Consider the following 12,619-nt stretch of genomic DNA (forward strand, 5'->3'; position numbering starts at 1 on the left):
TTTTACATTTGTTTTCAATGTTTATTTACTTTTGAGAGACAGAGAGACAGAGCATGAGCAGGGAAGGGGTAGAGAAAGAGGGAGACAGAGAGCTGAAGCAGGCTCCAGGCTCTGAGCTGTCAGCACAGAGCCCGACGTGGGGTTCAAACTCACGAATCGCGAGATCATGACTGAAGTCGGGTGCTTAACCAACTGAGCTACCCAGGTGCCTCGGGAACTGCTTTCTTTATCCTGAGTGTTGTCTACCAGTGAGTGAGTGTGGTTTTCTGGCACTGCCTTCACTCTCGATAAAGGAATGTCCAGTTGGATTTATTAAATATGTTGTTTTACAATAATATATCCATATAGCACCAGCTGCACTACACTGCAACGAACACTTAAAATGTTATATTATGTAAAGGTGATTATGCCTCAATACATGATGCATTGAAACAAATGTTTTTCATGTGAACTTCATCAATAAGGGCTCTGTTTCCGGCAGGAAAGCTTCACAAATGCTTTGTCTGAGCTGTGGGAGGAGAGGGCAGTCCTCTCTGTAGAATAAATGAGAATGCGTATATGAATATGTGTGTGTATATGTGAGACCAAATAACTAGAAATTGAATAACATGGAGAGGAATCTGGTAACATTGCTTTAATAAAAACAGTTACCTGTACCATCCTGACTCTACTATTCCAATAAACCATGATCGGAATAGGAAGGCTATGTTCGCTCAGCATTCAATTGTTAATGAGAAGCCTGAGAAAGCCACAGTTTTTAATGATTCCTCCAACTAATCTCAAGCCTAAAACACTACACATTGCCTACTATCATCTTTCTGAGGTCTGCAAATATGAAACTCTCCAAACAAGAGAGTTAACCTAACAAGATTTACAATGGTGAACAATTATTAAATAATTAAATTTGTGTCTACAAAACCCTGAGGAAGGGGAACGTGGGTGGCTCAGTCAGTTAGGCTTCTGATTTCAGTTCAGGTCATGATCTCACAGTTTGTGGGTTTGAGCCCTGCGTCAAGCTCTGTGCTGACAGCTCAGAGCCTGGAGCCTGCTTCAGATTCTGTGTCTCCCTCGCTCTCTGCCCCTCGCCCGCTTGTGCTCTCTCTTTCTCTCTCAAAAATAAACATTAAAAAATTATTTAAAAAACAAAACAAAACAAAACCCTGAGAAAGTTCCCTTATTATGTCTATTTTATACAGGAAACTGAGTTGAGAGAAGTTAAATGACTCCTGGTATACCTTATCAGCTAATCGAGATACTTTATTTATTTATGTAAATCATAAATATATCAGCTAAGCTGAAATACTTTATTTATTTATGTAAAAAAAAATTCTTTGTAACATGTATTTATTTTTGAGAGAGACAGTACACGAGCAGGGAAGGGCCAGAGAGAGAGAGAGGGAGACACAGAATCTGAAGCAGGTTCCAGGCTCTGAGCTGTCAGTACAGAGCCCAATGCAGGGCTTGAAGTCACAGACCATGAGATCATGACCTAAGCCAAAGTCAGGCACTTAACCGACTGAGCCACCCAAGCACCCCTAAGATGAGATACTTTAAAAAATATTTTGATTTAAATGCATTTGTAAAATCTAAATGGAATAATATCTACTACCATGCTCATTCATAGTGACTGCACAATTTGTCACAAGAATTTAGGTGAAGAAATCCTTCCTTGGTATTTTTATTACATATGAGTCTATTCATGCAGAGCTCGAACCCACGGACCACGAGATCATGACCTGAACTGAAGTCAGACGCTTAACCTACTCAGCCATCCAGGCGCCCCTTAACATTTTTTTTTTTTTTTTTTTTTTTTTTTTTTTTAGAGAGAAAGTGTGACTGTGCTTGAGTAGAGGACAGGAAGAGGGAGAGAGAGGAAGAAGGTGAGGGAGAGAGAGGGAGAAATTTAAGCAAGCTCCATGCTCAGTGCAGAGCCCAATGTGGGGCTTGATCCCATAACTGTGAGATCACGACCTGAGCTGAAATCAAAAGTTGGACACTTAACCAACTGAGCTACCCAGGTGCCCCCTAACTTCCCATTTTAAAAATAAATGACACCTATATTTTCCTAGTTAAAACTGTCGGTGGCAATGCCTTCTCCCTCTCCCTTAATCTTATAGCCAGTAAACTGCCAAATCCTCTAGTTTCTTCCTCCTCAGTGTCTTTTGCAGGAAATGCCAGAAACCCCTTCTTTCCACTCTACTAAAGGCCTGGTATATTAGATTCCCTTAGAAGAGCCCCTGAAACAAGATGTGAGTGCAAGCAATTTATTTGGAAGGTGGTAGCAGGGAGCACCAGTAGAGGAGTGAAGTGTGTCAGGGAAGGTAGGAAGTCAATAAAGCATATGTGACCAAACAATTTGTGGCTGTGGGCAACAGGGACCCAATCCTCTGAGGCACTTTGGCAGACTGTGTGAATGTGGTTCAAAATTATCCAAATGAGTGGTGAGATAGCTGGGTTCCACTAGTTCCCTTCAGCCACTGGTTGAAGGCTGCTCCTGGAGGCTGTTAACTCCTGGTTGGCCCGGAGTACAGTCCAGCAGGCTCCAGTAGCTAGAGAGGCCCCAGTCAAAGAGATGTGAGTGCTTTCAGGTAGAAGCCATCAGGTAGCCGTGCATGGGAATGGTTAAGTGCCATAAAGGTGAGGATGTGACAAAGGTATGGTACCTGCTGTCTTGGCTGCCAGGACTTTCCACCTCTCACTGGAACTGCCGCAGTAACCTCTTCACTAGTTAACTCCCAGTCTTTCCTCATAACCATCCATTATCATATATCCCACTCACTGATGGATTAATCTTCCTAAAGAGCATTTCTAGCTCTAATCATGACAGTATTTTTGCTTAAAATTCTTCATTAGCTTTCCACTGATGACTGACTGAAGGACAAATTCTTCTGCCATGTGTTCAAGGCCCTCCACAATATGTCAAGCTGCTTTTCCAGCTCTGTTTTTTCCTATTTCTTCACAGGTACAAATTCAGGTCAGTGAGACACCACTATTGTCTTGTTGCTGGCCTCATATTATCCTTACTACCTGCGTGAACTTCATCTGCCAAGTGTCCTTCACTGTCAAGGCATGAAATCATGAGTTGATTAAATGTCAGAGAAAAGGAAAGACTTGGCCCCTGGTCTCCAATGACCTCACAGCCGTTCCCAATTCTACCCCTAATTGTCTCAGCCAGTCTGCTCCTGGTCCGTACTATTACTATCTTACTCGCCTCTATCTCTGACAGTCAAGAAAATACTTGTCCAAACCGAACTGAAATACACAGGACTGAAAAATGAAAAGACCTGATGAGTAACTTCTGATATGCAAAACTATGTGGTTATATCACAAGACCTTTTGCTACTTGATGGTTCCAATTGGAATTATCATTTCCCTTCTTTTGTCACAGGACTTGAGTCTCACTAAAGAAAGGATTCATCCAGGGTACATAGCAAAGACACTAAGGGGGCCAATACATTGAATCGGCAGGGCTGGCAGACATTTCCTTCAGGTCTAAAAATATAACTAGCGGCTTTTTAGACAAAACGTTAGTTAATTCTCAGTTGCTAGGGCTACTAATGCAACCAGCAACTAATCCTATTGCAGTAATTCCTGTCTTTTTCCATGCTTCCAGAACAGAGGTAAAGTAAGCCATATCTAATGAGAAAAGGGATTAAGGGAGACCTCACAGGATTCAGCTGGATGGTGAAAACTCCTTTCACATGTGGATGTAAAAGGTTTTCTGGAAAAGTGAAGAAAATCTATAGATAACCTTCCAGCAGATGTTCAGGCATAAATATTTTATAAGTTGTAATAACTTGAAATAATTACAAACCAAGATTTTTCAACTGCTGGTATGATCACAGAGAAACAATAGTAATTTGTTTAATGGCTTTTAGAGGTTAGTTTTAACAAGTCATTAAAGAGAATAATGAAGTAAAATGAATTCTTAATTATTCACACGTAACAGATGGGAAAAGAATAAAGCATATATTTTGTATTTATCTATGGACTACATATAATCTATCCTTAATCAACTTCCAAAAAATAGACAACTGAGTTCTCCCTAACCTGCAGGAGAATTTTCCTGTCCTGGTTTAGAAGTCATTTGTTTTAAAATACAAATTTCATTTAAAAACGGGTTTTTTTTCTGGTCTAGAAACGAATTAAAATTCACCCTGTTAATCAGGTAGCCTGACTCTCCCTAGCTATTCTGGGAGGAGATTAATTTGCTAATCTGCAGTAGAAGCCATAACCCAGGACCCTTTCCTCAGTGCTGGAGCTGCCACACATCCAATACTGAGCTGGCCAGCTGAGACTTTAGTTTTCCGTCTAGTAAAATGAAAACTGAGACAGATATTTAAATGTCTTTTAAAAAATCATTTCACTTTTGGCTGGCCAATGAGCTCATAAGTGTAGGTAGCGTGCTACATGGGGGCAAGTCTTTTGCTCAAACCACAGGGTTTCTGGCCCAATGAGTGGAGTTTGATAGTAATACTTGCTAAAAGTAGGAAAAAAAAATCATTTTAATTCCACTTTTATTTTATTGTAATGTCTGATAATAATCAGGAGCTTAGAATACTTCATTTCACAGCCTTCCTCTCTCAAGTATTTCCTCTCCTGTACTAAAATATTGGACAAGATGTTGCTTAAAGGAACTCTGTAACTCTTATATGCATGTAGGCCCCCAGAAGAAATAATCCTTCCATAAGAGTACTAATCATGTTTTTTTTTTTTTTTTTTTTTTTTTTTTTAAACTAGGCTCTGCACCCAGTGCAGAGCCCAATGTGGGGCTTGAACTCACAACCCTGAGATCAAGACCTGAGCTGATACCAAGAGTCAGACACCTAACTGACTGAGCCACCCAGGTGCTTCTAATCATGCTTCTTAACTGATCTCTGCAGCATGTTTTTGTTGTTGCTGCTGTTTTGTTTTCATTCCATCCACCCTGGGATGAGTACCTAGTCATTTGCTAAAATTGTCGTTAGGAAAATTGATTTTATTTTTGGAAGATGCATTTGTTAAGTAAGGAGTCAGAGAAAACAACAGTATGCATACATAAATCAAACCAGCACTTTAATGAATAGTCACTTTACCTAGTCACTGATAGACATATAAAATGACCAAGTGTCTAAAAGTGCCTGGGCTTGGATCCTTTCTTGAAATAACTCGCCACAAAACAAAGGGCTCCAGGAAATCTCCTGGCCACCTCTGAGGTCAAGATAGCCTATGTGCCACATTCCCACTAATGTTCTACATGGCTACATGCATATGCAGTCATGCTACACAGTTACACCAATAAATGACCACAGTTTTGATAGTGGCTTAAAGCAGATCAGCCAGGTGGACAGGAGTTACCTTCGGTCCAAACTCCTAAGAAGCAAGACCCATGCCCGCCCTGCCCTGTCTGGGTTTGCTGCCACCGTCCAGCAGTTTGCAGTCCTGCCTGTACTTTAGACTCATTGGGGAATGTTAAGACAAATCACAGACACTTGGACTCCACCCCAGACCAAATGAATCAGAATCTTGGAGGGGAGGATGGGGTCCAGGGATCAGTAGTTTCTTAAGGCTTCCCAGAGGACTCTAATGTGCAGCCAGGGCTGAGAACCAACTGCAAAGAGCAGGAGAATAAAGAAAAAGGGTGAGAGCAGAAAAATAAAGAAATAGGGTGAGAGCTGAGCCAAGAGAGGAGGAGGCTGCAGTGACAAGAATGATAAAATGATCTAGAGCGACTTGGGAAGAAGGAAATCTAGTGCTACGGGGATTCTTTGCAGTGCACAGGGAAGTGCTGTCAAACATCGCATATCTTATAGGATCACCTGGCACATATTAAGCATTCAATAAATGGTGGCTATTAAATTACTGTTATTATTCCTAGAAATTCTTTAACTATTTAAACTTTTTTTTTTTTTTTTTTTTTTTTTTTTTTTTTTTTTGAGAGAGAGAGCACGCATGTGAGCAGGGGAGAGAGAGAGAGAGAATCTTTTTTTAAAAATTTTTTTTAATGTTTATTTATTTTTGAGACAGAGACAGAGTGTGAGCAGGGGAGGGGCAGAGAGAGAAGGAGACAGAATCTGAAGCTGGCTCCAGGCTCTGAGTTGTCAGTACAGAGCTCGATGTGGAACTTGAACTCACGAACGATGAGATCATGACCTGAGCCGAAGTAGGATGCTTAACCGACTGAGCCACCCAGGCGCCCAGAGAGAGAGAGAGAATCTTAAGCAGGCTCTATGCTGAGCATGGAGCCTAACTTGGGGCTGGATCCCATGACTCTGGGATCATGACCTGAGCCAAACTCAAGTGTCAGATGCTCAACCAACTGAGCCACCTAGTTAAACATTATTTTTCTTTATTTGAAAAATTGTTTAACTACAGAGAATTGTACAATCCTTTGTGTACCTACCACTTACAACAGTTGGTATTGCTGAATTGGACCTATCAACGTGAGGAAAAAATTCTAAAGGATTCAACGCATTCATCCCACATCTGGCTGAGATGAGTCTTCTTGTTCTGATTGGGGTGGAGGATGGAGAGAGAGGTTATTTTTGGAGCATTTAGGAAAGAGCAGACTTGGATGGGACACAATGGAGTTTAGCAGGAAGGTACTGAGTACAGGAAAGGCAGAGTCTGAAGGTATGAGTCTGACAACTGAACTGTGTCCTAACCAGCCCTGCCCTATATGTTCCTCCTCCATCAGACCATAGGAAGGTCCTTACTCCCTTCTGAATGCCTCCTTCAGAAAACAGGGCTCAGGAGGGGAGAGAGCCTTACATCCCTCCCATCCCATTAGCCTCCATGAAAAGCAAAGGTGGCAAAGCTCAGTAGGAAACAAGAGCAGATTTCTCTAGATCTGAGCCCTTAATAAACCACCCATTATCTGATGTTGAGGTAGGAACCCTCTCGTTGAAAACTCCTTTTATCTCTAACCTCAGATTTTCAGGCTGACTTGACTTAAAGTCAGTGCTGAGAGGCAAAGACTTCCAACAAACAGCCTGAGTTCCTGCCCTGAGACCACTAATCAGTTTTATGACCTCAGGCCTGTCACCCCACTTTTCCAGAGGTGTGCTCATTTTAAAAATGAGCTTTTCAGGATTAGAGGATCTCTGAAGCAAAGCTGCTCAAAGTGCCAGGCCGGGATGAGATAAGTGCTGGTGTCAGAATGTAAAATAAGCACACTGCTTCTCTCACCAAGAGTATTGCTAGGAGGAAAAAAAAAATTGGCTCACTTCCGCAGTGTGTTTGGAACTGAAGGTGGTTTACATTCTGTCGCAGTCCCTTGTCTTGTCAGGGGCTGGTATCAGAACATTTGAGAAATGGAATTCATCCACAAAACTACACTTTGAGCAGAACCTGCTTTAAAGTATCTTCCAGCTTCTGCTCCCCGCCATTGGCTCTTCCTTACCTGCAGAGTGAGCTTTAACTTGAACTGGAAAGTGCCCAAAGGCTTTTTTCAAGCTTTATGAGACAAGATTCACATGCAATACAATTCACCTACTTAAAATGTAGGGGCTTCCTGACTGGTTGGCTGGAAGAGTGGAAGAGCGTGCAGCTCTTGACCTCAGGGTCATACATTCGAGCCCCACATTAGGTATAGAGATTACTTAAATAAACTAAATAAATAAATAGTACAATTCATGGGTTTTAGTATATTCAGAGCTGTTCAAATACCATCACAATTTCAGAACATGTTTATCACCCCAAAAAGAAACCCTCTACCATTAGCAGTCACCTTCCCTCCCCCAGCTCTAGGCAACCACTAATATACTGTGTCTCTACTGATTTGCCTATTCTTAATATTTTATATAAATGGGATATACAACATGTGATTTTGTGTGACAAGCTCCTTTCACTTTGCGTAATGTTCTCAAGGTTCATCCATGTTACAGCATGTATAAGTACTTCATTCTTTTTTCAATGCTGACCAATATCTAGTGATATGGATATACCACATTTGCCTTACCCATTTGTCCAGCAATGGGCATCTGGGTTCTTTCTACATTTTGGTTAACATGAATAATGCTGCTATAAATATTCACGTACAAGTTACTATGTGAACATATATTTTCATTTCTCTTGGTTATATACATAGGAGTGGAATTGCTGCATCATATGGTAATTCTATGTTTAACTTTTTGAGAAAGTACCAGACTATTTTCCAAGGTGGCTGTTTTCCTATTGTGCCTAGAGACACAGAAGTCTGTATGACCCATAAAGCAAAAAATGGGGCCACTATATAGCTTTCAACAAACTCAATTTTGGCTTTGTAAATTATCATTCCTAAACTAAAATGGAAACATAATATTTCATAAAGTAATTACAAATACTAGGGAGTTTGTGGACAACTTGGATTCCTGGATTCTTATCCTTGAAAATCCATCTGCAAAGAGCAAGAAAAGGTACTATCTACTTCAGGGGCTCCAAGAACCCTGCAGGAATATCTGAATCACAATCTACTGAGACTAGGACTCTCTGTCTTCTATAGCCAGCAGCCCCAGGGAGGACAATGTGCAGGCTTGTCATTTCCTAGTGAGCAAGGCTTTTGCCTTTTCTAGAACCCTACAATGTGTAATTAGAAATGAGGACAACATGGTAGTGGAAAATTTCTTTCTCATTCTCCTCTGGAGGAGTCATAGTAATCCCTATGAATTCTAAGTATATCACCAACATATTTCGGCAAACTTTTCCTCTTGCCTTTCTTCCACTCCTGGCAGAACTGCTTACTCTAAATTCCATTTCACCTTTGCTAGCTCTTTTGGGCTAATTTCAGTTAGAGACAGTGCCTGTTTGATCTTTGCTGATTCATCTTTTGTTCTTTTTTATGCCTATAGGAAGTTCTTACTTACTCTGGGTCTGAGCTACATTAAATCCTTTCTGGAACAAGGTGAGGTGTAAGTATACACAGAGTTCCTCTAGTCTGAAACAGAAATTGCTCATAGATCTAAGGCAGAAATAAGGATTATCAAGGGATCTTATTTAGATCCCTTGATCTAAATAAAGCTAGCTCTAATAATCAATATTGGCATCTTGTTTTTGTGATCCATTAGGGTACAAAAGGTATATATTAAATTATAATTAATTTACTCCCTTAAATTTCTTTTTTTTTTAATATTTAAAATTTTTTTAACATTTATTCATTTTTGAGAGCGAGACAGAGCACGAGTGGGGGAGGGGCAGAGAGAGTGGGAGACACAGAATCAGAAGCAGGCTCCAGGGTCTGAGCTGTCAGCACGGAGCCCTAACGCAGGGCTCGAACTCACAGATTGTGAGATCATGACCTGAGCTGAAGTCGGACACTTAACCAACTCAGGCACCCAGGCGCGCCCCTTAAATTTCTTTTTTTTAAAGCAGTTGTTTTAAAGCATATAATTGTAGCTGTATTTTGGTTATTTTACATCTTTATTCTTTTTTTTTTTTAGTTTATTTACTTTGAGAGAGTGCACGTGCGCACGCGCAAGCGCTGAGGAGGGTCCTGGGGCTTGAACTCACAACCCTGATATCATGACCTGAGCCAAAATCTGGAGTAGCACATTTAACTGACTGAGCCACCCAGGCGCCCCTTTATTCTTTCTAAAATTAGATTACATTAGCCTTTGTGATACAAATATTTGCTGGAGGTACTATTTGATCAGAATTCAACCTAGTATTCTGTATGAGACTCTAGAGACCAAGCTACTCTTACCCTCTCACTTAGAATTCTAAATTCTTTAAAATAAAATAAAAGTTTGATAAAACAAAATTTGAAAAATGTTTCTCTATATCCTATCCCTTTCTAAGAACTCGAGGTGTTTCTGGAGAGTTTTCAAAAAACCAATTAATGTTATGGCTAAAGGTTACTGGGTTGCTGCATTCTTTCAAAGTAAATTTCCAAATAACTTTAAATGGTAAGGATAGAAGTTTTTTCAAGTTTCTTCCTCTTCCTTTTCTCTCTTTCTTCCTATTTGTTGTGTTCTAAGATTCTATCCATACATCTCCTCCTCCTTTTGCTGTTCAAATTATCCTGAAGCAATCTCAACCACTATGAGCTCCAGCTTCCCTTCGTGCACTGGCAATCCCTTTCTTTCTGTAGGCTGTACATCTCTCCTGAGGTCCTGTCTAGTATATCCAACTGTTTACTAGAAATTTCCACCTGGATGATCTCAAAGCACCATAAACATCTGAAACTGAATTATTTTATTATTACACCAAAAATCTCATAAATTCCCCTGTTTCCCATTTCAGCAAACATAAGAGTCTTTTACCGGCAGCCAAGCTAGAAATGTCAACCTTGACTCTCTTTTCTTTGCTTTCTGCAATTAATTAATATTATTCTTTCTGCCCCATGAATACCCTTCATTCTCATTCTCTCCTCTTCCTCCCTCCTATCTCTGTTTTTAAACTCTAGGTAAATCTATAGTAACTGCTTTCCAACTGGCCTCCCAGCCTCCATACTCCTTTCCATCTCTTTTCTACACATTGCTGCTATGGTTCTCTCTCTGAAACATGGACATAATCAGATTATTTTATATGTCAATTATACCTCAATAAAGCTGGAAAAAATGTTAAATGTCAATGATTCAATACCAGGTTCCTTGGGATTCTACACATGACTCTTCAAAATCTGGCCCTCCCCCTCTAGAAGAATCCCTGCCACTTCTTAAATGAGAGGGAGCATAGCATAATATTCAAGAATATAAGCACACAGTCAGACTACATGGGTCTGAATCCTGGTTCTGAATTTCTTGGCTAGGCAAATTCTTAACCTATTTGTGTCTCACTTTCTTCATCTTCATCAGTGGCAGTGATGATGGCGATGCTTACCCAAATCATTGCGTTGTTACTACTGCTGAACATTAAGCACAAAAAGACATAACTGATATATTCTAAGGACTCAATAAACATTTGATAAAATCATCATGATCATTATCCCTCCACCAGTAAGTACTTGCTGTTCCATGCTCTTAAATACTTTGCTCTTTATGCTGAAAAAGTTTCTCTATTCCCTCTTGGTTTAGTACTATAGCCTTCAAGATACAACTCAAACTTACCTCCGCTCTGATGTTCTCTCACCTCCCCCAAGCACTTAGTTACATCTTCTCTGTACACTCTACAATTTTTATATGTCTTCTTACAATTACACTTAGCACTGTATTGCATATATTTTCAAGTATCTGAACTCTCTCCTGCAACTTAAGTGAAAGCTCCTAAGGGTTAAGGTTGCATCTAAAAACAAGTACATTCCTCACCTTATTGCCTTGTCCAGTATCTAATTTAACAGGCATACAACACAGCTTTGCTGAATGAACAGATCTTTGTTCCTCACTTTATGGGACCTAATGGACTTCACTTTGCAGTACATTATCTCATTAAGAGCCTCAGACCATGTCTTCCCCATTTTTGTACCCTGAAAACACCCAGAAGGATAGATACACAGCAGACAAGAGCGGCTCAAAAATGATTTTGTTAGTCCAGGGCCACAGAGACAAATTCAAATCTTTCCCTTTAGAACATCTGTCATTTGTCCACAAGATTTCTAGAGGTCTGGACTAAGTGAGGAAATGTGAATCTTCACATCAAACTATTTACTATGAGGTGCTTGAGTAAGAATGTAAACATTTTATAATTTTAGTTTTTGAAATCATATTGATCTTGATTCCCTCCAGGACCCAAGTCTTCGTAAAGCAAAGTGCAAGAGACCTTTTTTCCCCAAGTTCTCATAAAGTACTGACATTAGTGACATGATTATATTTATTTCCAGCATGACTTAATTATTTATAGTCTTAATATCATTCGCTATTAGTGACTCAAAATACACACAAAAAAGGCTTCTTTCAGTTTTGGTAGAATTGTCTTTGACCTGTTGGAGTGGTAAGGGATTGACAGTTGAAAACCTTCAAAAAAATTTCAGTGAATATGAGTTCTCACTCCAACTCACAGGTTTAACATCAGATTGAATGATGATTTTCTAAGAGGTGGAAGAACCTCTAACAAAAACTTTAGGGGCTAGAGGGAAAAAGGGCTGATTAAATAAAAAGATTTAAATAATATTTCTTCTATGTGAACTTTGACTGGCAAACAGGCATATAACATACCATCAATCCATTTCATGACAAAAGTAAATTTCTAAGTGAAAAAAAAAGCATCACTGTGCTGGTTAATTTGTTAATTTTTAACAGTTAATTTTTAAAGAAAATGTGTTTTCCATTAAAACTAATGTAAATACCTATTGATTTTAAAATATAGTAACTATAAAAGTTATAAAATATAACCTTAATTTCTATTAAAATAGAAATATATTACATATATTTTACTTATGATATAAAATCTGAATATACATAGACCAAGGGGATTCCCCTGGTTGTATAATTATGAGTCTTGTAAATTTCATTTTTTTGTTGTTGTTGTTTATCTGTATTTTTCCACAATGAACTTGTATGCACAGTTATTTTAAATAAAAAAGAATGTGCTTTTCATTATGAACCTATAAATCATTCTTTTAAAAATTAAGCTGTTGTCATTAATTTAAGTTTACTTACCAAGAGATTCTCCCCTGCCACTCCTCTGTTGTTAAAAACCACACATCTAAAAACCAGGAAAGTAATGTTTATTATTTTTACACACAATTCTTGCTCACAATATAATACATATTAAAATAATCTCAGTG

The 12,619-nt window shown here is 39.2% G+C and overlaps 1 protein-coding gene and 1 non-coding gene across 4 annotated transcripts in view; one reads left to right on the forward strand and one right to left on the reverse strand.

The window, feature by feature from the left end:
- Window positions 1–12,619, reverse strand: part of ABHD3 (abhydrolase domain containing 3, phospholipase) — a 61,276-nt gene that overhangs the window by 33,750 nt on the left and 14,907 nt on the right. For all 3 annotated transcript variants that reach the window (XR_006195194.1, XR_006195195.1, XM_042910348.1), the window contains exon 4: window positions 12,492–12,537. Coding sequence is in view for 1 of the 3 variants with exons in the window: in XM_042910348.1 (XP_042766282.1) it covers window positions 12,492–12,537 (46 nt within the window). In the remaining 2 variants the exon portion in view is untranslated. The remainder of the gene's footprint in view (window positions 1–12,491; window positions 12,538–12,619) is intronic.
- On the forward strand, window positions 4,343–4,488 carry LOC122204300. The gene has a single exon (XR_006195598.1). It is a non-coding gene; the product is annotated as a small nucleolar RNA SNORA62/SNORA6 family (small nucleolar RNA).

The sequence above is a fragment of the Panthera leo genome, chromosome D3 (genome assembly GCF_018350215.1).
Source record: "Panthera leo isolate Ple1 chromosome D3, P.leo_Ple1_pat1.1, whole genome shotgun sequence".
In the NCBI taxonomy this organism is placed as follows: domain Eukaryota; kingdom Metazoa; phylum Chordata; class Mammalia; order Carnivora; family Felidae; genus Panthera; species Panthera leo.